Here is a 27,951-nt window from a genome sequence, read left to right as displayed (position 1 = left end):
TTATTTCAATAATAAATAAAATAAATAAATAAATAAATAAACAAAATTATTAGGAAGAATGTATTTGAATTATTTTTTTAAAATATGCTGTAAAACTACAATACAAACACAAATAACTGCACGCTTTCTGAATGCTTGAAAACTGTAATTTTCTACTTTTTCAATTGACAATTAACATTGTATAACAGTGTAAAATAAAATATTTTGAAATACAGGATAAAAGCACATGCTTATTTTTTCAGGATTCTGCTACTCTGGTCTTGTTAATTCTTGTTTTAGTGGCAGATTCCAGACACTAGTCCTGTCATGTCTTGTGTTGTGCTTGACTTGAGTTTTTTTTCGGGTCAGGCACTGCTTTTGTCATTGTGTGTGTGTGTGTGTGTGTCTCTGTATGAGTGGCATTTGTAAAAATGCTTGGACTGTGCACGTTCCCGCTGGATGCAGGTGCGTGAGGTCTGTGCATGTTTGCAATTGCACCTGTCATCATTCGTCTGTCTGCAGCGTGGTGTTTCATTTCAAGCGTCTCAGTTTAGTTGGTTTCAGTTTCGGTTGGTGCTGGGATGAAACATGCATGCTGCATGTGTGAGTGTACTCATCGTGTACTCATCGTGTACTCGTGTCTCGTGTCATTCTTCTGTTGGTGTTGTGTTTAGCACTAGGTGCATGTTTACATGCACCGTGTGATTGTGTTGTCATATGAACACGCGGGTAACGAGTTCTCTCATTGGCTGCGTGTTCTTGTCCCATTGGATGTGAGCAAATGGCTTGTGTTGTCTCTGTGTCATGTGCTCTCCCATCTATTGTCTAGTCCCACCCTCCTTGTTAAGCTATTATTAGTTAATTATTTTCATCTGTTTGTGTGTTATTTTACTTCTGTTTATATTCTCCTCATGTCTGCTGTCCTGTGCCAGTTCATCAGATTATTTCCCTGTCCAGTTGTGTCCAGCCCTGCTTTGTCCTGCCAGCCGAGTTAAGTTTGTCTTTGCCTTTTTATTTAATGTACTGGGAAACACCCATACACTCTCACATTCACACGCACACACACACGCACGCACGCACACACACACACTCATACACCACAACCAATTTAGTTTATTTAATTCACCTACAGTATTGTGCATGTCTTTGGATTGGGGGAAACCAGAGCACCTGGAGGAAACCCACTTGAACACGGGGAGAACATGCAAACTCCACACAGAAATTCCAACTGACCCAGTTGGGGCTCGAACTTACAACCAGTGCTACCCACTGCGCCACCAGGACGCCTATAATTTTGATATGTATAACTTAAAAGTGTTTAATATATACACTATACATTTAATTCAGCCAGAAATCATTACCCTTATTAAATGTGACAGGCATTTAAGTTAATAATTTGTCATTAATAATAATTACAATAAAAAGGATTGATAGATATCTGCTGGGCTTTGTGTACAGCTTGGCATTATGGGCAGGCAGCATGATCCCACAGCAACACCAGTCTCAAACACACACACAGAAGGACAGCGCTGGGATCAAACATCTCACACACTCTTTCTCAAAATGACAGTTTTAGATGTATGACTCAACTCATTTCTGAAGAGGAGCCAGAAACAGGGGCAGTTTAGAAAAAAAAAATAACAGCGTACTGTAACTGCATGAAATCACCTTCTTCTGAGACTAATTTACATATGCCTAGGCCGTTCATTCTACAATCACCAAACTTACTCCAAACCTCCAACTGGTCTGACTCGGGTTGCTATATCTTTTCCAACTGATCTGACATACAGTTTTTAAAAAACTGACCCAGAAAACTTGAAAAAGTTCCATTGACTTAAAATTTGGTTAAACTTTATGACCTCATAAATTTCCACCAGACTGTCATGCAGACTTAAGGTTGAGCACAATTAACTCAGACTACCAATCTGCCAATCACTGATGACCTTTAAAACTTTTTAGCCACACCCTAACAATCACTTAAGACACCATAGCATTGTATAAAACTGCCACCGATTTTACATTGAACATACTAACAACATACCAATTCATACTAGAAACATAATAACAAACATACTAATCATACTAGAAATATACTAATCATACTAGCAACATGCTAATTCATATTAAATTTATGCTAACATGCTAATTCATTCTAGAACCATGCAAATTTATGTGAGCAACTGCCTAGCAACTACTCAGAACATCTTTGCAACCCCCTAGCAACACCTTAGCAACCACCTAGCAACTCCTAATCAATAACCAAGCAAACACTCAGAAAACCCTAGCAACCACCTAGCAACACCATAGCAACGATCTAGATTATCATAGTACCCGCCGAGCAATCACCTAGCAACACCTTAGCAACCACCTAGCAACACCATAGCAACGACCTAGAATATCATAGCACCCGCCAAGCAATCACCTAGCAACACCTTAGCAACCACCAAGCAATGCCTTAGCAACCACTTAGCAATGCAAATGCAAACGCCTAGCAACCACTCAGAACACCCTAGCAACTACCTAGCAACACCTTCGCAACCGCCTAGCAACGCCTTAGCAACGACCTAGCAACAGCCTAGCACCCACATAGCCACTAATCAGAACTTCATAGCAACCACCTAGCAACACCTTAGCAAAGACCTAGAACAACTTAGCAACTGCCTAACAACGCCTTACCAAGCAACCACTCAGAACACCATAGCAACCACCTAGCAACAATATAACAACGACCTAAAATACCTTAGCAACCACCTAGCAACACCTTAGCAACCACCTAACAATGCCTTTACAAGCACTCAGAACAGTCCAGCAACCACCTAGCAACACAAAACACCCTAGCAATACCTTAGTAACTACTCAGAACACCCTAGCAAACACATAGCAACTCCTTAGCAACCACCTAGCAACACCTTAGCAAAGAGCATAATCACCAAGAGGCGACACGCTAGTGCGATTTGGGAAACAGCCACTAGATGGCGTGGATGCCATTTTGGAATGAAATCTCTAATAGAACAACAGCATTTTGTAAGTCTGTAAAATAAACTATTAACAGTGCTGATAATTGTGACAGTGAGTGTTGTATTGTCGTCTTTCAGTTTGTATGTCAGCTTTAATGTGCTTTATAAAAACAAATAAAAAACAAAGCAGCTGCTTGCCTTCGCAACAACAATAAGATCCAATGGACAGCTGACCGCTTTCACTCCAAAATGGCGGAATCCGGGGCTGTTGCTGGGCACTGCTGTTGCTATGGAACGTTCTATTGAGTGTTGCCTCTTCGTCATTCTAAGCTCTTTGACCTTAGCAAGCACTCAGAACACCCTAGCAATGCCTTAGCATCCATTCTCTATTAACCACCTAGCAAGAAACATGCCATACCATACTACAGACATTCACTTATCCTTCTATGCCAACTGTCTCAAACTTCTTAAAAACTACAATCATTACATTTTTAAATCTACTTCAAACTTTCAGACTCGGCTTTCTCAAGCCACCATAAAGTTTGTCTACGAACTTTACTTTTGTAGTATCATATTATATAACATAATAAAAGTTAATGTTTAAAAGCTTTGTGTCAGTAGGTTTTATCCAGAAAAGGCCAAAATATTTTGAACAAAAGTGAGTCTCAAAAAAGTCTCAAAACATTTCTATTTCCAATAAACGTATTTCAGATTTCTCCCAATAACCAGGATTATTATGCTTTTCCTCTTAAAATATTGTATATTAATTATTAGTTAATAATTTGATTAGCAATAGCAACTAATGCCAGAATTTGTAAATTGTTGCCACAAAGAAATAAAAATACATTAAACAAATACTAAATATCAGAAATAATTCATTTGTTAGCCATATAAATTGTAATATAATGTTATTTATGTACTAAGCAGCTTTCTAGGTCCTAAATCATTCAGCGTAGTAGGCTAATAATGAACTTTAAAGCGGTTAAAACCAGCCTGGAACTACTTTAGCTGAGCATTTATCTGAAAATAAGTGCATGCCTTAGCGTTCTTCAGCCAATCAGAATCAAGCATTCAAAGCTGCATAATATAATGAAGTATTAAATATCTTCACCCCCCAGGGATTCTAATTTAATTCAATGATACTTTGATACTTGCTGTTGTTAATATGTTAACAAAATAAATATACACAAAGCTGAAATGGAATCCAAATTGAAAAGTAGAAAATAAGTTCATTAGCATAACAATCTAGCCAAGCGACAGGCATCAGCATGAACACTAGCTGATAGTTTTCTCAGTCAGAAGCACAGTGTCACCTCCGTCACACGATCGTGTTCAAGCTGAAGCAGCCCAGATCACAAAAGCACAACTCCTTATGATTTATTCCCCAGAAAGCTCATGGAGCAGGGGAATGTGCTGTCATGAAGAGCTGTGACGTGGGTGAGCGTGTGAGGGGGAGGACGACTGCGTGGGGATGCCTAGAAAACAGGGGAACTGATCCGTTTTTTTGGTGCTGATGACAGACTGGCACTGCTCGCAGACCTGCCACACATGCAACAGTCACGACTCAGACACTCTTACTCTCAGACACCCAAAAACGCACCATCCTCATGTAAAACGCCTGCAATGTGCGAGGGAGTGTGATAATAACCAAAATGAGGAGGAGAAGAACAACTTGGAAACAAACTAAATAAATAAAAAACAATTTTTGGCACTTACTAAAAGACATGACAGGATGGATATGTGAAACGAAACCACACAGAACTGTGCCAAGTATCTGTCCAACTTCTAGAAAAAAGTCCTTCCAAAGCTTATAAAAATATCATTAGTTTACTTCTAATTACTGTATATTTAAATGTTTTTACGTTCTTTATACTGTCACCATCCTGCAGTTTGTCTCCATTCCCCTAGAGGTCCCCATGTTTCCCCTCTGTATTTGTTCTTCCTCATGTGTTCTTGTTTACTTAATTTAGATCACCTGTGACTTGTTCCAGCCAGTGTATTTAAGTTGTCACTTTGTCTGTGTTCCTCACTCTGTGTTTGAGTCATCTCTGGTGAACTTGCCTTGCGTTTCCCTTGATCTCCTGAGCTACATCTAGTAAGAGTGTTTTACTTTCCTTGTTGCTGACTGCATTAATTATCTGTTTGTTTTCTCCCCTCGTGGAGTTTTCTTTACATGTTTATTATACTGTTAGAGTTTTTTTTGTATACCTCATTCTGAGAAGAACCTAAGTTGTCTGTTTTGCTACCTCATTTTTGAGAAGAACCTAAGTTGATATTTTTTTTTAATAAATCCTTGTTTTCCGGATTCCCTCTTGGAGTGTTTTCGTTTGGGTCCAACACAACTTCCTCTGTGGCTTAGTGGTATACACATCGGTTTCCACACCAGAGACCCGGGTTCAAGACCCGGTCGTGACAGAAACACAGAGTCAGACATGGACCCAGAGGCACTCAGTACCAAAGATCTGTTGGCAGTGATTGGCAGTCATGAAGCTTCGTTCCAGCGTCATGAAGAGGTTCTCCGTCGTCAAGAGGAGGTGATGACAAACCACTCAGAGCTCCTTGCTGATGTCACGTCGTCCATTCGGCAACTCTTTCAAAGCCTTCCTGGGGTTTCTTCTCCTGCTTCTCCTGCTGCACCACCCCTAAGTACCAACAGTCCTCCCATAGCTCCAGTAGCTGCTGCAGAGCCCAGACTTCCACCCCCCAAGCCATTCTCTGGAGATCCTAGTTCCTGTCAGGGATTTCTCACCCAGTGCTCTCTCACTTTTGAGCTTCAGCCCTCAAGTTTTCCCACTGACCGCTCAAAGATCGCTTATATTATCACCCTTCTGACTGACAAGGCATTGTCTTGGGCCTCTGCGGCATGGGAGTCCCAGCCTAGTTATTGCCAGTCATACACAGCCTTTGAGAAGGAATTCAAGAAGGTGTTCAATCACCCAGTTAGTGGACAGGAGGCTTCCAAACGTCTCCTTACTCTCCGTCAAGGTCCTCGCAGCGCTGCAGACTTCGCCATTGAATTTCGAACTATTGCAGCAGGTAGTGGATGGAATGACGAGGCCTTAAGAGTCTGCTTTCTGGGCGGATTAGCTGAATCCATTCAAGATGAGATGGCCACCCGGGAACCAGCCAAAGACCTAGAATCCCTTATTGATATGGCCATTCGCCTTGATATTCGCTTGAGAGAACGGAGAATGACTCGAGGCAGAGCATCCCATTCCCAAACTCCTGTTCACAAACCTGCATCTCCAGTTCATGCGCCACCAGTCAGACTTCTCCCAGTCAATGAACAAGCTCCCGAGCCTCCAGAAGATATGCAGCTAGGTCGTTCCAGACTCTCTCCCAGTGAAAGGGACAGACGGATGAGGGAGCGACGATGCCTTTACTGTGGTATGTCTGGTCATTTTCGATCCACTTGTCCAGAACTATCGGGAAACGAGGGTCCCCACCGAGTTACAGGAGGACTGTGATGGGGAAAATAAGAGTTCCTCCTGCCAACACCGTTCTAGCTCTCAAAGCTATTTTGTCCTGGGAGAGTCATCAGTTCCCAGTCCAGGCAATGATCGATTCAGGGGCCGCAGGTAATTTCATAGATCTCTCCTTGGCCAAGAAACTTAAGATTCCTACCCATCTTCTCCCTATCTCCCCCTGAACAGGCTGCTATGAATGCTTACATCCAAGAGTCCCTGGCAACTGGCATCATCCGAGCCTCCACTTCCCCTGCTGGTGCTGGCTTCTTCTTTGTGGGGAAGAAGGATGGGGGGCTTAGGCCTTGTATCGATTACCGAGGTCTTAACAAGATAACCATTCGGAATCGATATCCCCTGCCTCTTATGGCTACTGCCTTTGAGCTGCTGCAGGGAGCTTCCATTTTTACCAAGCTCGACCTTCGCAATGCCTACCATCTGGTGCGGATACGGCAAGGAGATGAATGGAAGACTGCTTTTAACACCCCCACAGGCCACTATGAATACCTGGTGATGCCTTTCGGCCTTACCAATGCCCCTGCCGTGTTCCAGGCACTTATCAACGACGTCCTCCGAGACATGTTAAATATATTTGTATTCGTTTATCTGGACGATATACTTATATTTTCCAAGTCCATGGAGGAGCACGAGGGCCATGTCAGCAGGGTTCTCCAAAGACTCCTTGAAAACCATCTCTTTGTCAAGCCAGAAAAATGTGAGTTTCATGTTTCCCTGACTAAGTTTCTTGGGTACATTGTCACCCCTGGTCACCTGGAGATGGACCCTAGTAAGATTAAAGCTGTTCTCAACTGGCCTATTCCAACCACAGTAAAAGAGGTGCAACGGTTTGTGGGCTTTGCAAACTTTTACAGGAAGTTTATCAGGAATTTCAGCTCAGTTGTGGCTCCCTTGACAGCACTGACAAAGGGAGGAGGAGTCAAGATTGAATGGGGTCCTAAAGCAGCGGCTGCCTTCCAGGATCTCAAGGATCGATTCACCTCAGCTCCCATACTCTCTATCCCTAATCCAGACATACCCTTTATGGTAGAGGTAGATGCCTCAGATGTGGGTGTAGGAGCCATTTTATCACAGAGGAATGAGGATGGAAAACTACACCCCTGTGCTTTCATGTCACGTCGCCTGTCTAATGCCGAGCGCAACTACCACGTGGGGGACCGAGAGCTGCTTGCTGTTAAGTTGGCCTTGGAAGAATGGCGCCATTGGCTTGAGGGCGCTCGACATCCTTTCCAGGTACTTACAGACCATAAGAACCTAGAATATCTCCAGCAGGCCAAGCAACTGAACCCTCGGCAGGCTCGATGGTCTCTGTTTTTCAACAGATTTCAGTTCATCCTGACTTATAGACCCGGTTCCAAGAACCTTAAGCCTGATGCCTTGTCCCGAGCCTACTCTCCAGAGACACATGAAAAACCTGTTTCTTCTATTATTCCTAGTTCAAGGATTGTTGCCCCCCTCAGATGGGATCTGGAACAAGTGGTCCGTAAGGCTCAAACCAAAGAACCTGATCCAGGGAATGGACCGTTGGGGGCTCTATATGTCCCTCGAGCAGTGCGAGCTCAGGTCTTGCAGTGGGGTCATGAGTCTGTATTGACCTGCCACCCAGGTAGTTCCCGTACTTTAGAATTCCTCCGACGTCGCTTTTGGTGGCCTTCCATAAAGGAAGATGTTAAAGGTTATGTGGAGGCCTGCCAAGTATGTTGTCAGGGAAAATCATCACACCAGCGACCTCAGGGACTGCTCCATCCCTTACCTGTTCCCCACAGGCCTTGGTCACACCTTTCCCTGGATTTCATTACAGGACTTCCACTCTCCCAGGGCAACACGGTCATATTGGTTGTGGTGGACCGATTTTCCAAGGCTGCCCGGTTCATTCCTCTGCCCAAGTTGCCATCGGCTAAAGAGACTGCTGAGCTCATAATAAGCCATGTTTTCAGAGTTTTTGGCATTCCCCAAGACATTGTTTCTGACCGAGGTCCACAATTTCTGTCCAGATTCTGGGGGGCTTTTTGCAGACTTTTCGGAACCACTGCCAGCCTATCATCCGGGTTCCATCCTGAGTCTAATGGTCAGACAGAACGAGTTAACCAAGATTTGGAAACCACTCTACGGTGCATGGCAGCCAATAACCCCACCACTTGGTCATCTTACATAATGTGGGCTGAATATGCCCACAACACCCTCAAGTCCTCAGCCACCGGACTTTCCCCTTTTGAATGCCAATTTGGTTATTCCCCTCCATTGTTTCCTGAGAAAGAGGTCCAGGTGGGAGTTCCCTCAGCCCAGCACTTTGTTCGACGCTGTCGACGAACCTGGAGGAGAGCTAGAAGCGCTCTCCTTCGAACCTCCCTGAGATACCAACATCAGGCTAATCGCCGTCGTCGAAGGCCTCCTACTTTCCGGGTTGGCCAGAGAGTCTGGTTGGCCACTAAGAACCTTCCACTCCGGGTTGAGTCGAGAAAATTGTCCCAGAGGTTCATCGGGCCATTTAGAATAGCCAGGAAAGTTAACCCTGTTTCTTATCGTTTGTATCTTCCTCGTTCACTTAGAATTAATCCCACATTTCATGTCTCTTTATTAAAACCTGTCTTGTCTTCTCCCTTTGCCCCCCCTCGCAGACCCCCTCCACCTCCCAGGATCATTGACGGCCAGCCAGCCTACACGGTCCACCGGATACTGGATTCCAGGAGGGTCCAGAACTCACTTCAGTATCTGGTTGACTGGGAGGGCTACGGGCCAGAGGAGCGCTCCTGGATTCCTGCCAAAGACATCTTGGACCCTAGTTTAATCCGGGAGTTTCATACCCAGAGGCCAGGGTGTTCTGGTAGGAACGTCAGGAGCCGTTCCTAAAGGAGGGGGTCCTGTCACCATCCTGCAGTTTGTCTCCATTCCCCTAGAGGTCCCCATGTTTCCCCTCTGTATTTGTTCTTCCTCATGTGTTCTTGTTTACTTAATTTAGATCACCTGTGACTTGTTCCAGCCAGTGTATTTAAGTTGTCACTTTGTCTGTGTTCCTCACTCTGTGTTTGAGTCATCTCTGGTGAACTTGCCTTGCGTTTCCCTTGATCTCCTGAGCTACATCTAGTAAGAGTGTTTTACTTTCCTTGTTGCTGACTGCATTAATTATCTGTTTGTTTTCTCCCCTCGTGGAGTTTTCTTTACATGTTTATTATACTGTTAGAGTTTTTTTTGTATACCTCATTCTGAGAAGAACCTAAGTTGTCTGTTTTGCTACCTCATTTTTGAGAAGAACCTAAGTTGATATTTTTTTTTAATAAATCCTTGTTTTCCGGATTCCCTCTTGGAGTGTTTTCGTTTGGGTCCAACACAACTTCCTCTGTGGCTTAGTGGTATACACATCGGTTTCCACACCAGAGACCCGGGTTCAAGACCCGGTCGTGACATATACAACATGCTTTTATTAAGTACATTTAAATGTATATATTAACAGATCACTGTTGATCCTTGATTCATAAGGGTTACAACCCACGGGTCGAAACACACGTGACTCACAGATTAATAAATTTTTTTAATGACTAAATTTGTAACGATCGCAGCAAGAACGCCTCTTGCGTCATTCAAATCACATGTATGAAAGTATTTAGGTTATCTGTAAAATGTAATAATGACAGAAGAAGTTGTGGTAGGTTATTTGGGATGTGGTGGGTTTCTTAGGTTATTAAAGGTGTTTTCGGTCACTATTGTTTGGCCTGCATTAATGCATTCAGTGTAAGTTGCTCAATTAATCCATAAAAGATCGAGATCAACAACAATGCAACATATGTTATAAATGATGGTTATTTGCATGTTTATTAAGATAAAAAAGAAAAATGAAGAAAGATTTGGTCTCTAGTTCAAAAACAGTCAAATAACACTGAGGTACTAGGATAGTTACTGTACTGAGGTACAGTTTATAGTTGTAACACGGGGAGTGACAGACAACTGGATTAGGATCCAATTGCAGGTTTATTGGGGTAGTCAGGTGAACAATGGTCAACACGGATGCAAACAGATATGTGAAGGAAATCCACAATTGTAGTCAAAGTATCAGGCGAAGGGTCAGAAGGCAGGCGGCAGACAGAGACAAAAAGACAAACTAGGCAAAGGTCAGTAAACACAATAAACAAGACTCGGCAATGGGAGTGAGTGTGTGTGTGCTGCTTGAATAGTGTGTGTAATCAGTCTTTGACGATCCTCCGGTGGTACGAGTGTAATCATTCAGAATGAGAAAGCATGTGTGTGTGTGAGCGGAGTGCATGTATGAAAATGAAATCCAACAAAGGTGGATTTGAAGTCCATAGTGATTGAGCGAGCAAACCAGCGATCTAGGGAGTTACGATCGCTGGTAATCGTTACAATAGTTTAGATAAAGCCACTAATGTTTATGTTAAAGATTAAAATCACCGTCATATCCATTCATCTTGATGCTTAAAAATAAAAGTTGTAAGCAGCAATTACATTATTTAATCAATAGGTGGCAACCACTAATCACAAAATAATTCTTCAAGAATGATACATCTAGCAATGACACATAAAGTTTTATGAGAGAATAATTGAATCATTTAATGAAAATGAAACTAAAAATAAATATGGGTTGTACAAATTATAATGTTAGATTTGTACATTTAGCATTATTAGCAACAGTAGTAGTAAAGGTGGATTTATACTTCTGCGTGAAGCGCACACGTATGCTTCGGAGCAGCCTACGCACTGTCGCACAGCCCTCACTGTGGCCGTCGGCGACACTGACGCGCACCTCTCAAAAATGTAACTACACATCTCAATGACGCATAGCACAAGCCTTGTGATTGGTCGGCTTGGTAGCACTGATGAGTGTGGGTGGGACAGAGAGCCGTGTGAGCCTGATGGAGTAAGTGTTTACAAGTGTTGAGTCCTGTGAAGGAGCTCCAGATTGAAAGTTTTGTCTTGTGTTAACATTATAAGTAATATTGTTGCATGTTCGCCATTTCCCGCCTCAAAACGAACGAGTTCGAACAAACGAGCCACTTGTACATCAAGGTAGCGTTCAGAAAAAACTAAATACCAGCGAAACTCGCCACAGAGGTACACAATAACCTGCTGCCAGCTAGCCTTTAGGAAGTGTTGTTGCAGAGCAACACAAACAGCGCGCAGAAGTATAAATGCATGGCAACGCGCAAGGCAGGCACCGTGAGTCATGCCGATCACTCAACGCAGAATATAAAGTGAATTTTTCACAGTACTGAATATTTTACAATTTATTTTTATTCAGCTGATTATTTCTTCATTTTATTTTAAATGAAATTACAGTTTCAAAGTTCTGTTTGTGAAAACCAAACGTTTCTTGCGATACTGCTTTTGTAATAAATGGAAAGCAAATGAAATTTCGTCACCTTAGAATTATAAGGTTCTATCTGACTTTTTTGTCAAAATTAAGTTATTGACATATTCTTATTAAATGACTCATTTACATTATGGGATTTTTTTATAAGGTGTCTACATTTTAAGACTTTTTATTAAAAAAACAAATTAATCACACTCACTGTTTGCTAACAAAAAAACTTTGAAGCTCAATATCTCAAAATCATCCAGAACGCAGATAGAAACTTTTAATTCCAAGGTGACGATTTGTCTCCTCCCCTTTTTGGCTGATCTAAAAAATGGTCAGATTCATGACTAAAATCTGAACCGTGAGATTTCTGATCCGTTACACCACTAGTGTATATAAATATATACAATATAAAAATATATATAATATAAAAAATACATATACGTACATATATATATATATATATATATATATATATATATATATATATATATATATATATATGCCATATACACACACGCACGTTTTTTTTTTATTACCTATACACAATTAAATATATCTGCTATATTTCAAACACAGATACCACAAATATCACAAATCATAAAAGAGATATAATATAGACATTAGATAATAGCCTATTTCAGGCAGCAATGCTGTTCTCTAGAGACTCACACCTCAGTATTTGTGGCACTCTTCACTCAGTGTGTCCTGTGAATCAGAGGGATTCACACAGGCTGTGTGCAAACACATCACCTCAGAGGACTCACTTCAGCACAGCGCAGTGTTTACTGGAGAACAGGAAGACTAAACACAGAGAAAGTCAGATCTGCTGTCCTCATCAAGCTAAGATGCTAGAATATCTACATCTCATATTTCAACCCGTTGTAATTCAGAGCTAATGAGAAGGAGTCCCGAATAAAGATGTATTCATTACTCATTTAAAAAAACTGTCTGAGTAACAAAGTATCCATTCAGACTTATTAGCGGATGTTAAATAGCGCTAACCGGCTAACACAAGAACAGTGATGAGTCACAGAGTAGCTGAGCGATGACATCACCACTTGTTATCATGTGACCTTTAACCTCGATGACACAGATGTGCCTGTTCAGTCTTAAATAGGAGCCGCCACAAAAATAACAATGCTTTTGGGTAGATTTAGCATTTAGTCTAAACATAGCCATGCTAATACACTTATATTTGCCTCCCTAAGATGATAATCAGACATTAAATTGCTAAAACAACAAATGAACTCGGGATTTTAAAAAAAACATTACTTCATCAATATTACTTGAAATTAAATTTGTTTAGTTTTTTTTTTTTTTCCATTAATTTTATTTTCAGTAATTAAAACTGTATACGGGTTCATTTTTTTCTTTTTCGGCAAGACTTTTAATCGGAGGCAACAATATTCACATTTTTGGCTATTGTTCTAATATAGTTTAATTGTTGAGCAGCATTCTTAGCAAAAAATATACAATATTTGTAATAGGACTGACATGAAACATGATTTTTCTTCTATTACGGTCACACACACACACACACACACACACTATATATATATATATATATATATATATATATATATATATATATATATATATATATATATATATATATATATAAACATATGCTGGATAAGTTGGTGGTTCATTCCACTGTGGCAAACCCAGATTAATTAAGAGACTAAGCCGAAAATATATATACCGCTTTTCTGGACACTCAAATTTTTTTCATGTCTGTGGGTGGTGTTTGTGAGGAAACATGTCAGATGCAATGGATGAGAGATCAGTACTGACAATAAATTAGTTGAAATTAAAGAAACTGTTCACCCAAAAACGAAAATTCTGTCATTAATGACTCATACTCTCTATAAAAATAATATTATATTATATATTAGGGCTGTGCAATATATACGTTTCAGCAATGATATCACAATGTGATTCTTCGCAATAGTCATTTAGCAGGATATACAATGTTGAGTTTGTATGACATTTCATAATTTGCATGTCTTTTTGATGCCTGGGACTGTAAAATGACCTTAAAATCATTCAGGTATAGGAAATTGCACCATTTGTAACTTTAACAATGAATAAATTAACAATTAATTAATTAATTATTATTATTAAATTAATTATTATTTTTATCATTCAGTTACTGCACTTGAATGCTGTTACACTTGGAAAACAATAAAACACTTTTTCAATTGTATTTTTTCTTGATTGTATTTATAGATTGTTATGCATGAAAATACTCACAAACACATGCAAATACAGAAATGAACTGAAAATAGCACAGACCACATCGAACAATGTGTCGAAGGATCCCAAAAAGTTTATAGATTGTTTATTAGATTTTATAGAGATGCGTCCCAACCCAATGCGTATAAAAAAAAAAAAAAAAATATATATATATATATATATATATATATATATATATATATATATATATATATATATATATATATATATATATATATATATATATATACAGTATGTACTCAATATTTAAGTGATTTCATTATCAAAGTGTGCAACATGTGCTTTTGCAACTAAACCAATCAGTTAGTCAATCACAAATAAATTACTATCAATATTTTCAATAAAAAATGCAAATATTATATTCAATATAAACTTTTGGTGAATCTATTGCAGCTTTAACTGGATCATATTTTGGAAAAAGACCTCCTTTATTGAAGCTCATGTAAAGACCTGTATTTTCCTAATTGAAGTGGTCAAAAATGAAGATCAAATGAAGATGCTTTTTATCATCTGAATGAGAATTTCATTTTCTTTTTATTCCCATTGAATAGGTGGAGTAAAGTTCTGATCATAAATGTGAAACCGATATAACATACCTCTAATTAAAACAATACCAATATTAATGCTTGCGTTAGCAACAACAAGAATGACAAAAAACGGCAAAAGAGCTAGTAAATATTTATAAAATAGCAAACTAAATATCTCAAGTAAGTATTTATTTATATTTATATATATATAATATATATATATTATAAGGCAGTGGTGCAGTAGGTAGTGCTGTCGCCTCACAGTAAGAAGGTCGCTGGGTCGCAGGTTCGAACCTTGGCTCAGTTGGCGTTTCTGTGTGGAGTTTGCATGTTCTCCCTGCCTTCGCATGGGTTTCCTCCTGGTGCTCCGGTTTCCCCCACAGTCCAAAGACATGCGGTATAGGTGAATTGGGTAGGCTAAATTGTCCATAGTGTATGAGTGTCTGTGTGAATGTGTGTGTGAATGTTTCCCAGAGATGGGTTATGGCTGGAAGGCCATCTGCTGCGTAAAAACTTGCTGGATAAGTTGGCGGTTCATTCCGCTGTGGCGACCCCGGATTAATAAAGGGACTAAGCCGACAAGAAAATGAATGAATATATATATATATATATATATATATATATATATATATATATATATATATATATATATATATATATATATATATATATATGTATTTAAAACTATTTTTTTAATTTTGAGTTGAAAAGGTGCAGAATTCGTAGAATGACCAACTCAGTCCAGCATTTCTGATTAAAAGTAACATATCCTGATGTTTCAAACATGTCTATATTGGATTTGAAATTCACACAACACAACAACTGAGCCTCAACGCAAAGCTGGCACACATATTGAACGACAAGAGGCACAAACTGTAAATATCAACAAGCTCGAGCAGCAGCACTGCAAGAATATCTGCCATGTGTGAAATACAGATTCACCACAAATGATAAATGCATGTCATATTTGCATAAACACTCACACTCCGAAAGCAAATACATTACTTGGTGTCATGCAAAGGTAAAATGAGCAAGTAAATAGCAAACAAACTCATTTCCTTGCTTTTATTCCTGTTTCCAATCATATACAGCAGCATTTTTCTTCTGTACCGATGAAGCTTGACTAAGCAGTATTTGTGGTGCCACGCAGCACTGGTGTGTCACTGACGTAATGAAGCTCAGCCTGGGTTAATGTTCCTGCCTGTCTCTGTGTGTCACTGGAGTAAAGAGAGTGACTCACACACACACACACACACACACACACACACACACACACACACATCCGCTCCGGACAAATCAACCTTATTGTTGGCAGCGATTCAAAGCTCTGAAACTATCATTGCCAATGAAGCCCTGCCATCCCTTCTGAAGTCTCCTTTGATGAGCTCTCACAAATCAGGTCTCAACAAAAACATTTTCTGCTAGTTCTGGTTCAGATTAGCGATTTATCCAGGTGATTATTTTACTTGCCATACCAAGGAATTGAATGTGTTGTCTTTTATACATGTCTTTACATACAAACATAGAATTTTCATTCTTTTTTGCTTACATCTATACATTTCTATATAAGACACATTTAAAATATTAGTGGGTTTTCTTTAGAAAAAAAAAAAGATGCACTGTGAATTAGTGCAATGTGAATTTACAATAACAGTTGGAAAATTGTGTCACTGTTGGACTTAGAGAAACTTGTTTATGCTGTTATCACTAACGGGGAGTATTACTGTAATGGACTCCTCACTGGCCTTCCCAAAAAGAAAATCAGACAGAACGCTGCAGCCAGAATTCTGACCAGAACCAAATAATCCAAGCACATCACACCTGTCCTCAGGTCTTTACACTGGCTCCCAGTTACATTTAGAAAACATTTTAAAAAATTACTTGTCTATAAATCCCTAAATAGCCTAGGACCTCAATACATTACAGATATGCTCACTGAATACAAACCTAAAAGATCAGTTAGAAATTCCAAGATTTAAACATTTTTAGAAAGATTTCTTTCAAAGCAGGGTGAATCGGCCTTCAGCTACTACTGAAATCAGCTTCCAGAAATGAGCTCCAACATTAGGAACATTTAAATCAAGACTTAAAACATCTGTTTAGCTGTGCTTTTACTGAATGAGCACTGTGCTATGTCCGACAGATCACACTAATATGTATCTCTTTTATTTTTCCTTCCTTTAAAACCTGTTTAAACACATTTTAATATGTTTTAAATAATTTTTAAATGCTTTTGATTTTTTTCTTCTATTCCTGTTTATGGCAAGTACTTTGAATTACAACTGTGTATGAAATGTGCTATATAAATAAACCTACCTTGCCATACTGTTTTTATGTGTCAGAAAAAAATATTTTTTTATTGTAATATTATATAAATGAAGAGTTCACATGTAAAAAACTAAACTAAAAAGTGGTGTCTGAAATTTTTTTCTAAAATGAGCATTTTTCTTAGGTTCCTAAGTTTAAATTTCTGTAATTCTTCTTTTAAAGCAACTATTGGATTAAAAAAAGTCAGCATGAACCAGAAGCTGCCACCTTTTTTGTATTCTGACGCAGTTCCTAGAGAAAGAGAATATTAAACGAGCAAAAAGTGGATGTGGCTTGTTTTTTTCTACTGCAAGCTGATTGGATGTAATAAAGTAGGCATTTAAATTTTAGATTACAAAGGCAAACAATTTTTTTTCTTAATATCATGCATAGATTAATAGTTCATCATAAAACTAGCAATGTGAGCCAACAAGGTTTATATCCACCTATATTATGCGCATTGTGGATATGCGCATAAAAACACGATGGATGTTGATGATAACGCCATTAAGCGCTTAAGTTTTGAAATTTGCATAAAAACATGCACATAACTGAGCAGAATATACTTTTTATTCAATAAGAAAAGATGTTCATAAACTACGATGGAAACACTTTTACTGAACAAATTCCAGTATGCGCATTAAAAAAAGTCTAGGTATTTTGTTATAAGAGACCATGTGATGATAAAAATCTGTGTAGATGGACAAATCAGCAGGCTGAGCACATGGTAAAACATCTGAAATGTTGTTTTGGTCATTCTTAACAATTTCTTTAACCAATTTCTTTTTTCCTTAACCTTCTCCACCAATCAGATTGGCACTTTTGTTCAGGTGCACGGAGCTGCTGAAGTTAAAGTAAACAGCACTTGGAAATGCAAAACTGTCAATGAGATCGTTGAGAACATTGAAGAAGATGCCCAGAGGCCATATGAACATTGAGTTGCTTATTGCACTGATGAACAATAATCATTTCTTCATTGCTAGAGCTGGAGCTGCTGCTTGAACCATCCATGCTTGCTCGATTCGCCAGTAACTTTAACAACAAGCATGTCAACTTTCTCTCCTCTTTTTCTTCTTCTATGTAAGAAGCGGGTGTCAGAAGCTTAAAGTTGTGTGGCAGCATCTAACATCAAGGAGTGATTTTGCATACTCTTCTGCTTGATGCCAGTAAAAATCGCTTAAGTTTGAATCCGGAAAAACGTCTCGAAAAACGCTGACAATGAACGCAAATGAAAAGCGTCCTGGTGTGTATGAGCCTTTAGTGTTATCATATTATTAATTTTCTATAAAACTGTCAAGAGAGTCTATGTTCTGCGTCTTATGCCTCAAACACCACCACGCGTTCATTGCACGTTGGCATTTGTCTTCTAAGGCGCAAGTCATTTATTAAATAAAAAAAAAGATTCACGCAGCTTCTACTGACACAGCAAATTCTGTTTTTACTGTAGATATTTGTCTCAAAGTTAATCAGGAAGTGATGATTTCGTACTCTTTGACTCTTTGGATGGAAACGCTGCTTTATTCGCAAGTCTTTGATGTGATAATCCAGTTTTGCGTATAAATTTAATTCGCATCTTTGGATGGAAACATAGCTAATATAGTTAGTTTTGAATTTTGTTGCGTATTTTAACATAAAACAACTGAAATATAGGAGGCAAAGAAATGCAAATTTTAGGAGTAAATTTCAGACGGCACTTAGAAGTTTTTGAATCTGAACTTGTCAATTATTTTTCTCAGCAAAATTATGTTTTTCTTTATGCAGAATGTTATAATAAATGTATTAGCTATTAATACAACAAAAATTCCATTTTCAATATTAATTCTAAAAAATAGTATGTTTAAAACTCATAAGTGAAGTTTATTTATGAACTAATTTCGAAAGGGTTCACGTGCTTATGATTGCTTGCAGCCAGTCCTGCATTATTCAATTTATTATTCACCAATCAGATGATTCCTAAGCCACTATAAATACCCTAAGTTCCATATAACAGCCATCTTCATTTTGAAGAATTCTCCCTTCCACCCCTACTTCTCCCTTCCTCAATGGATGGCATGGTGGCCCAGTGGTTGGCACTGTTGCCTCACAGCAAGAACGTCACTGGTTTTAGTCTTTATAAAGCCAACCGACTTTTCTGTGTGAAGTTTGCACATTCTCTCTATGCTCACGAGGGTTTCCCCCGGGTTCCCTGGTTTCCTCCCACCGCCCAAAAACATGCAATTTAAGGTTATTGACTAATCCAAATTGGCACTATAGACATGCATCTAGTAGGTAGTTATCTTTTAAGAGCAATCATTAACTGTTCATTAGCTACTACAGCAGGGGAGTTCTTTTCCTATAATTTATCAAAGATTTTGAACTAAAGAAAAATGATGCTCAAAATTTCTAAGCAAAATCCACAGAAATGAACACATTTAATTACGATCAATGTGCCACAGAAAACCGAGCATCTACTGTTTGTTTGCAAGGCCTTAAATCATAAGCATCAGCCTGTACTCACTGCAAAGTGCAATAATGTGGCTGCTGTCTTCATGGACAAACTTCTTGGTCACCGCCTCCTCCATAATCTGCTTCACCTAGACATGGAAAGACACACAATTAGGAGCAGCACAGACTGGCAAATAAAATAAATATTAAATAATGACAAGTCAAAATTGCTTCTGCGCATTGCAATCGGGTGTACAAAAGCAACTAATTAATCACGACAGCGTAACCACAAATGCTTTAATTAGCATCATTCAATTGATAAGTTTCCCTGGGAGTGCAAGGAACTGTGCAGAACAAGACTTTGTCACATTTTTTTCTCCTCCAACTGTCAGCAAATCCCAGACTAATTAATCACAATCGTTGCGGGCGGCTTTATACTGTTTGTGTAATTTGAAGAACAGCAGAAGGGTAATTGTAGCAATGAGAAGGAGTAAATTATGGGCATCTGCTGATTACGGCCATGACTTGTATGCACCCCATTGCCACAAGGCCAACAGACGGCAAAAGAAAACCGATTTCAAGGCTGATACCCAGAGCTGCAGTCCTTGGGATCGAATAAAGAAGCAATAAAGTTGAAGCCAGTTCACTACAGCAGCCTGTTGTATTACATAACACATCTCGAAAGACACAAGAACGGTTGAGCACTTGAATGAAACCAATAAATTATAAACGTTTTTAATGCAACCCAGGGCTACTGCTCCATATTGTGATTCAAATGACAGTAAAAACCCATTTCCAGTCAAGCTGACAGCGGTAACAATAGCGCTAATGAAGTCATCACTCAAGGATTGTTACGCTGAAAGGCAGTCCAGACACACACACACACACACACACGCACACAAACACACACACACACACACACACACACACACACACACACACACACACACACACACACACACACACACACACACACACACACACACACACTCACACACTCACAATATATATGGGAACAGATATTTTCACAATACGCTCAGTGTTTAGCACTGATAAATACTAGGGCACAGTACAAAACCCAGCTTTTCACTTTTAGTTGAGGAAATGGAGGTGGAACTCTTTTAAACTCTTTCACAACTTGTTCTTATATAGCAGATTTTAACATTTTAAATAGGTCAAACTAGGGTGAGGCAGTGGCGCAGTAGGTAGTGCTGTCGCCTCACAGCAAGAAGGTCGCTGGTTCGAACCTCAGCTCAGTTGGCATTTCTGTGTGGAGTTTGCATGTTCTCCTTGCCTTCGTGTGGGTTTCCTCTGAAAAATTAAATAATTAGGCATAAGTAATTAGTAATTCTGTGTGATATATTTAGTTGTTTTAACTCACACTTTAGTATAGTTTGAACACAGAGATTGTGAGATGTTTATCCATGTTTATTTTGTGCTATAACTTGTAGTAAAGAGGAATAAATAATCACTACTCATGTTCTGCTTTGAAGTTTAAAACAAAGGCCAGCGTACAACTGCATTTTATGCTCTACTGGACCCCAAAGGGCAGCATTGGGTTTTGACATTTACAGGACACTTCCTCTTAAGCCTGGGACACACCTAGCAGACATCAGTAAACTAGGATTGATGAAAACTGAATGGCAAAAACTGATTGTCGCCACAAGTCGGCTGTGTCATGTTCTGTCTGGAACAAAAAGATGCATGTGAACATCAAATAAACGACATGAAACTAGAATATACAGGGGTTGGACAATGAAACTGAAATGCCTGGTTTTAGACCACAATAGTTAATTAGTATGGTCTAGGGCCTTCTCTCGCAGCAAACACAGCATCAATTTGTCTTGGGAATGACACATACAAGTCCTGCACAGTGGCCGGAGGAATTTTGAGCTATTTTACTTGCAGAATAGTGGAACCTGGACATGCTTTTTAGAAAGCTTCCTCTTGTTGTTCATCCTAGGTGGTATGCTGACACTACCATTGATTCCGTGGCTCTCGATCAAAGATGCTCTAGCGAGATGGACACCAACCATTTGTCCTCTTTTGAACTCTAATATGTCACCCATTATTCTATGTACAGTGCAATATTTTAAGCAAAACTGTGCTATTCCTCTTCTAATTAAACCTTCACACTCTGCTCTTACAAGTTAAAAGTGCAGTCAATGAAGATTGGTCACCAAGCTTGTTAAATTTAGCCATGAACGTTCCAACACTAAAATGGCCAATGTTTTAGTTCCATTGTCCAACCCTTGTATGTTCTGCGACTGCATGAGAGGACGTATCTTTACATACCCACAGGCGGCGGTATCTGTGTTGCCATTTCAATAAGGGAAATCTGAACTAATGCTGCTGCACACCACAGTACTTCTCAGTACTTCTCGCTCACCACAGAGAGATTCACTCATGCAAATATGTCTTATAATCTAATAATTGTTTGAGATAATTTAAGAGATGCAACAAGCTGCTTCTTTGTATTTTCTCTTGACTTGGGTCATTTGCTCAGTTTTATCATTTTTGGTTCTTGCATTCTGATTTGCAGCTAAACAGCCAATTAGAGTGCTTTCTTTTACCCAATGCCGGATGCCCAATGGCCAGCTTGATGTGTCCTGGCATTAAAGGATATACGGAGAACAATAGATTTTCCATTTGAATGTTCTTCAGAACAAGTCGATCATCAACTTTGCTTTCAACTGAGTTTTTTTTTTGCCTTCTGTTGCAGCATGTTGTGCATCTTTCTTCCGCTCCATTTTTTACTATTGTAATGTACTTGTAAGGTGCTTCAGGTACTGCCACCTAGTGAACACTTCTGTCTCAGCATTCACTTTGGACATTGTTTCTGAGTGGAGACAAAATATTTCCCAGCATGTTGTAGAGCCAGATGTTAGCAGACACTAAAGATGTCATAATGAACTGGGCTTATTTGATCACACATTCCCAGAGAATGAAAAAATACCTGTATATCTGAGGGGCCCCAGATATTTCACACTCATTTTCTGCCATATGCAAAACAGTGTTTGAGAAGCTTTCAAAGTTTAATAAACCACAAATGAGTGTTGACGGATGAGCACAGTAACCATATCTCAATCCAATAGAGCACCTTTGGGACGTGGTTGAACAGGAGATTTGCACCATTGATGTGCAGCCAACAAATCTGCAGCAACTGCGTGATGCTATCATGTCAGTATGGACCAAAATCTCTGATGAATGTTTCAGTAGCTTGTTGAATCTATGCTACGAATGATTAAGTCAGTTCTGAAGGCAAAAGGGGCTCCAACCTGTTACTAGTAAGGTGTACCTAATAAAGTGGCTTGTGAGTGTATATACCTAGTATTCAATATAAAATTTATATATATATATATATATATATATATATATATATATATATATATATATATATATATATATATATATATATATATATATTTCCAATTTAAAAGATGTTACAAAGCAAGTCCATAAAGAAGCAAAGGCACTATTTAAGCTCTGAGTGATCAAAAATCTACTGAATATTAAATAGATCACTGCAAGACGCTGGAACATTGCTCAATGCAGCCAATAAATAGTGATGGGCAAACAGAAGAGAACAGGAAAATCAAACTAAGTTGTTTTGCTCTTGTGGGAGCCATTTGTGACAATCCCTGCTTCATGCAGCTGTATTAATCGTCCACTGATGCAATTTAACTTCTTAGGTAGCTGCTGATGCTTTCAGTTCCTAGGCAACCAGAAGGCGGCTGACTGCAGCTTAAAGTGACAGAGACCTGGGATATTACACAAAGAAAGTGAATGGAGGAATAAAAATCTCATTCCGTGTGGATTGAAGCAGGGAGGTTATTTCCTGAAGGCGCTGCAAATAGCAAAACAGCACATGCTTTTGGGGGCAATTACATTCAGATATTTTCTCATTAGCTGTAAAAAACAACTGATGCCTCGGCCAGATATAGATTTCTTTTTAAATATGTCTATCTGCTTCACATAGAGCATAGAAAGTGGAATTCCTGGCAGGAAATACATGATTATGGTCACTGGAAATCAATGTTAACTTGTTTTTATTTTGGTTAAAAGAGGTCCAGGACATCTTTGTAAAGGAAGTGACTCATTTATAAGTAAAAGATAGGAGATTTGACTGAATGTGACACACAAAAGTCCTTTAAAACTTGATGAATGAGATGATGTTAAAAGATTGATTTCCTTATTAACCCTGGCTACCTGAGGCCGGATACCTTATGGATTATCACATGCATGATTTTTAGCCTCCGTTAGACACGTCCTTAACCATCTTGAGAAATGATGTCTGCCGGGAGGATTGTGCGTTCAGTTCAAGAGGCTGAATCAGCTCTGTGGACACAGTCTGTTCTGACACATAAGACATCCCGGTACCAATTTAGGACGCCTATTCTTTGCAGCAATTCATTTAAGACTTCTATTATTCATGAGAGCTGGGTTTAAAACTAGCCTTCTCTGCACTGTAAGGGAAAAGATAAGAATTAATTATACTGATATAAAAGAATGTAACAGCTTCTTCCACTTTACAGTTCCTGGAGCTAAAACGTCGGAAACTGTATGCAAATGAGGAAGTCTTATCAAATAATTATTACAAAATGTGTTCAAGAACAGTTCATTCATGTTATTTTAAAGCAATTGGTACCAAAAAATAATTTACCAATTGCTTTAAAATAATATGATATAATTTAATCAAAATAATATATATTTTATTCTTTTTTCTGAACGGATGTTTTACTGTATTTTACAAGGTTGTATGAATACTTGAATCTGATTGGTCAACCACAGCACTGTGGGCAAATAGTTGTATAATGACTTGGCTATAGATATTTCACCATGGCAACATGCTGTAGTTAAGATACCCTTGATTTGTTATCTTTAAAATAAACGACTATTGATTTCAGTTCAGTGTGGTCTTTGTTCACTAAATGATCCTGTGAATTATTACATTGCACTTTTATTTTTTTATTCAAATGCTTAAATAAAAAATAAATAAATAAATAAATAAATAAATAAATATTCCTAAATTATTTCATTGCACATTCAGTTTTTTAAAGAATCTTCCACTGAACAGACCCTAAAAGAACCACCTTTTCATTAGTGTGAAGAACATTTACAGAGGTTTTATTCTCTGAAAAAAATAATAAAGTTCTGTGTTGAAATCGATGGCAAATAAAATAAAGCTTCTACAAGGCTATTGATGAAAACTTTTACTGTCTCTGATCCTTCTGATTGTACAAAATATTTGTACATTATATTTTGTTATTTTAGGAGAAGCGTATGCTATTAAATTGTAATTACTAATCTAATCAGAATGCTTTGCCAGGATGAGTCGCCAAGTACAAGTACGTCAGTCGGGTTCTGCTAACCATACAGGATTTCAGTCTTGCGCCTATATTAATGTGTGTGTGTGTATATATATATATATATATATATATATATATATATATATATATATATATATATATATATATATATATATAGTTGAAGTCAGAATTATTAGCCTTCCTGATTGTTGAGCCCCCCGAGAGACTGTCCTAACACATTTCTAATCATGATTCTAAACTCATTTCCAATAACTGATTTATTTTATCTTTGCCATGATAACAGTAAATAATATTTGACTAGATATTTTTCAAGACACTTCTATACAGCTTAAAGTGAAATTTAAAGGCTTAACTAGGTTAATTAGATTAACTAGGCAGGTTAGAGTAATTAGGAAAGTTATTGTATAGCAATAGTTTGTTCTGTAGACTATTAAAAAAATATATTGCTTAAAGGGGCAAATAAATTTGACCTTATGGACTTAAAAAAAAGAAAACTGCTTTTATTCTAGTCGAAATCTAGTCGAAAATATTATCAGACATACTGTGAAAATTTCCTTGCTCTGTTAAAAAAAAAACCCAAAGGGCGGGCTAATAATTATGACTTCAACTGTAAATATTATATGGACTTGGGCGTGTTACCATTTGGGTTCTTTAGATCATAAATATTACAAAATGAATATGTTTTACATTAAGAAAATAGAGGTTGATTTAAAAACTGTAAAATAAAGTTATCTAAAAAAATAATATTATTTTATAGCATTGCTGGAAACTATATTTTGTAAGAGTCTGGGTTCTTTATAAAATAATTATTAGCTTAATTCTAATTAGCAGCCCAATTTTATTGCTTTGATTACATTTATAATATGAAAGCATGGTCAGTTCAACATGTGGTGTGTATGAACCAATGACGCCCATATAGCTACTAAAATACAGGTATAAATTGAGAGTGGTAACTTATTTGGCATGAAAATTAAGTAACACTTCTATTTCCACATAATAAAGTTATCTGTAACCAGTCTCTGCAGGTGAAAAGGAACAAAAATCAAAACATTATTCAAGCAGATAAGATGCAAAAGCATCGATCTCTCTTAATCAGTCAGATTATAAAGTAGCGCTCTTTCTCTTCCAGTCGCGTTATAAATAAAGCTCGCGTGCTTTGAGCGCTCAGCCCCTCAACTAGTCAATGGAAATTCGATGTCAACTCGTTTTTGTTTACATTGCAACAGGCTAGGAACATATTTGACTCTAAAAACGCATCCGTTCAAGCGTTTACGCTGCATTTATCCATCTGCACAAAGCGTAATCTATCGATCACCTCAGACACCATCGATTACGAATCACGGTCCCCCATATAGCCATATTAAGTTACAGGCGGATGAGGAAGGAAACGAAATACCCAAGCCCTTCGGCTCTACAGGTGAAAGTAAATCTATTAAAAATACATGGAAACTCACAACGAGCACTCGTTATACATTAATCCACATTAACCATCGGAAAAACTTCCATATGCATGCACTTAATTCGGAAGCACATTGTAAAGAGAAAGCATGCATCCGTGCAAGAATATCCCTATCATGCAAAACTAAGATGAATAAATCCCACTTACTTCTCTTTTGACGTTCCATAGTAATTTCTCCTTAAATTCTTCATCTGTAGTCGAACCCATTGTCCCTGACTGTTAAACAACCCAGGTGCAGCATAAACCGGCTGGAGACATAAATCTGAAAGGCTCGCCTGCCCTTCTGCCAGTATATCTTTTTTTTCCCTAGCCTTCCTTCCTTTTCATATAAACGTGTGTACTGACAGCTGAGCGTTGACGCATCTGAGCACTGCCGTAGCGCATCGTGAAGCCATCTTCGGTTCCTTTATGACGCAATCGCCGCTGTCCCCGCCCCCTCGGCATTGTTGATCAATGGGATAAATCTCTTCACGCGCCGTACGCTCTTCAGGCGGTGACGGCGATTTATTTTTAGCTCCTCTCCACATTTGACAGCTCGGATGGAGGCGCTTGTGCTGGTTCAACTAATCAGGCATTGTCATTAGGCGTTCACCAGACGTGATGTTTGGTGTGACCTATTAAAGGTAAAAGACGAGTAAGTTGCGTGGTTGTTGTAGTCTCGCATCCTATTATGGCAAGGCACATCTGGGCTTTACCTATAATGGCACAGGTGCATCCAGAGGGAAAAAAACTGAACAAATTATAGATAGCTTTATTTTAGAAACAAGGTGTGATATATAATTTGGCTTATAATGTTCCTGTCAGTGTTACTGTGTGGGACATTCTACCAGAAACCTACATCATCTATCCCTGAAATAAAGACATAAATACAGTTAATATAAAATATTTTATCCCAAAATGTTTATAATAGACTGATGGTTGATTTCTGTGAGTTGTTCTGTATAGAAATATGTCATTCATTTTGGCTCTCAGATTTTTTTCTTTATTAAAAATCCTTTACACATTTACAAACCCTGTCATTGTCCTTGTTCCAATCGAACCTTCAGCTTAATAGTTTTGCTATTCTAAAAACTGTTATTTAGAAGAAAATAAAATTAGAAATAGCAAGTTTAATGTGCACATCAAATGATTAAAAACTCTAGAAATAAAAACTTTAAATATATAATACAAATAAATTCACAATTGTTTTGGTCAGTGCTGTCACATTTGCATTAAATTGAACATAAAATGTGTTTTAAAGCCTTTGACTTATTAAGGAAGTGACACCATTTGATGGGGAAGACGCTGACAGTGATCAAGGATGCTTGACCTGTTAATAGAAAATAAAGAATGTAATTTCCTGATAAATGGTAAAAATTTATTTGACAAAAAAAATGTAAGGCAAGTATTTAATGACAAAAATAGAGCTATTCCAAGAGGGAAATTTTATTGGAATATGGGAGGTTAATTGTAGAAAAGCATGGCTGCTACCATACAAATTTAGCATTTTAAATAAACTAAGAGAAATTCATTCAAAGATTTTACATTAAATATATCCAACTAACGTGTTACTTTCCAAATGTTCAAATATTGAGAAAGAATGTTCATTTTGTAAACACAACGAGGAATCCTTATGTCACTTATTTGTTGATTGTCAGAGTGTGCAATTATTTTGGACTGTGTTTCTAATTATTCTGTTAAAAATATTGTTGATAACATTGAATGCAAAAGAAATGATTTGTTATTAACAATTTTTGTTAATTTTATTATTTTAAATGGTAAATTATTTATCCAAAAATGTAGACAAAAATCCCCTCCTTTATACAAGGTATTTGTCAATGAACTTATATCGTAAATGAAGTCTCTCAAAGTTGTAACAAATGTAAAAGTTCTGTCTATTGTAAGCTATTATGAATCTGTTTTTGGCGTCTTGTGAATGT

General features: G+C 38.1%; 1 protein-coding gene across 3 annotated transcripts in view; it reads right to left on the bottom strand.

The window, feature by feature from the left end:
• The window catches only part of sgsm2 (small G protein signaling modulator 2), a 110,214-nt gene extending 83,817 nt beyond the window's left edge, over positions 1-26,397 (bottom strand). For all 3 annotated transcript variants that reach the window (XM_068213709.2, XM_021466398.3, XM_021466399.3), the window contains exons 1-2: positions 26,180-26,397; positions 19,317-19,392 (exon numbers count right to left, since the gene is read on the bottom strand). In XM_068213709.2, the coding sequence (XP_068069810.1) occupies positions 19,317-19,392; positions 26,180-26,239 (136 nt within the window). In that variant the 5' untranslated portion in view covers positions 26,240-26,397. The remainder of the gene's footprint in view (positions 1-19,316; positions 19,393-26,179) is intronic.
• Between the last annotated feature and the right edge of the window lie 1,554 nt (positions 26,398-27,951).

This window comes from Danio rerio, chromosome 15, assembly GCF_049306965.1.
Source record: "Danio rerio strain Tuebingen ecotype United States chromosome 15, GRCz12tu, whole genome shotgun sequence".
Classification (NCBI taxonomy): Eukaryota; Metazoa; Chordata; class Actinopteri; order Cypriniformes; family Danionidae; genus Danio; species Danio rerio.
Note: the sequence above shows the minus strand (reverse complement) of the source record. Positions and strands in the feature narration are given on the sequence as shown.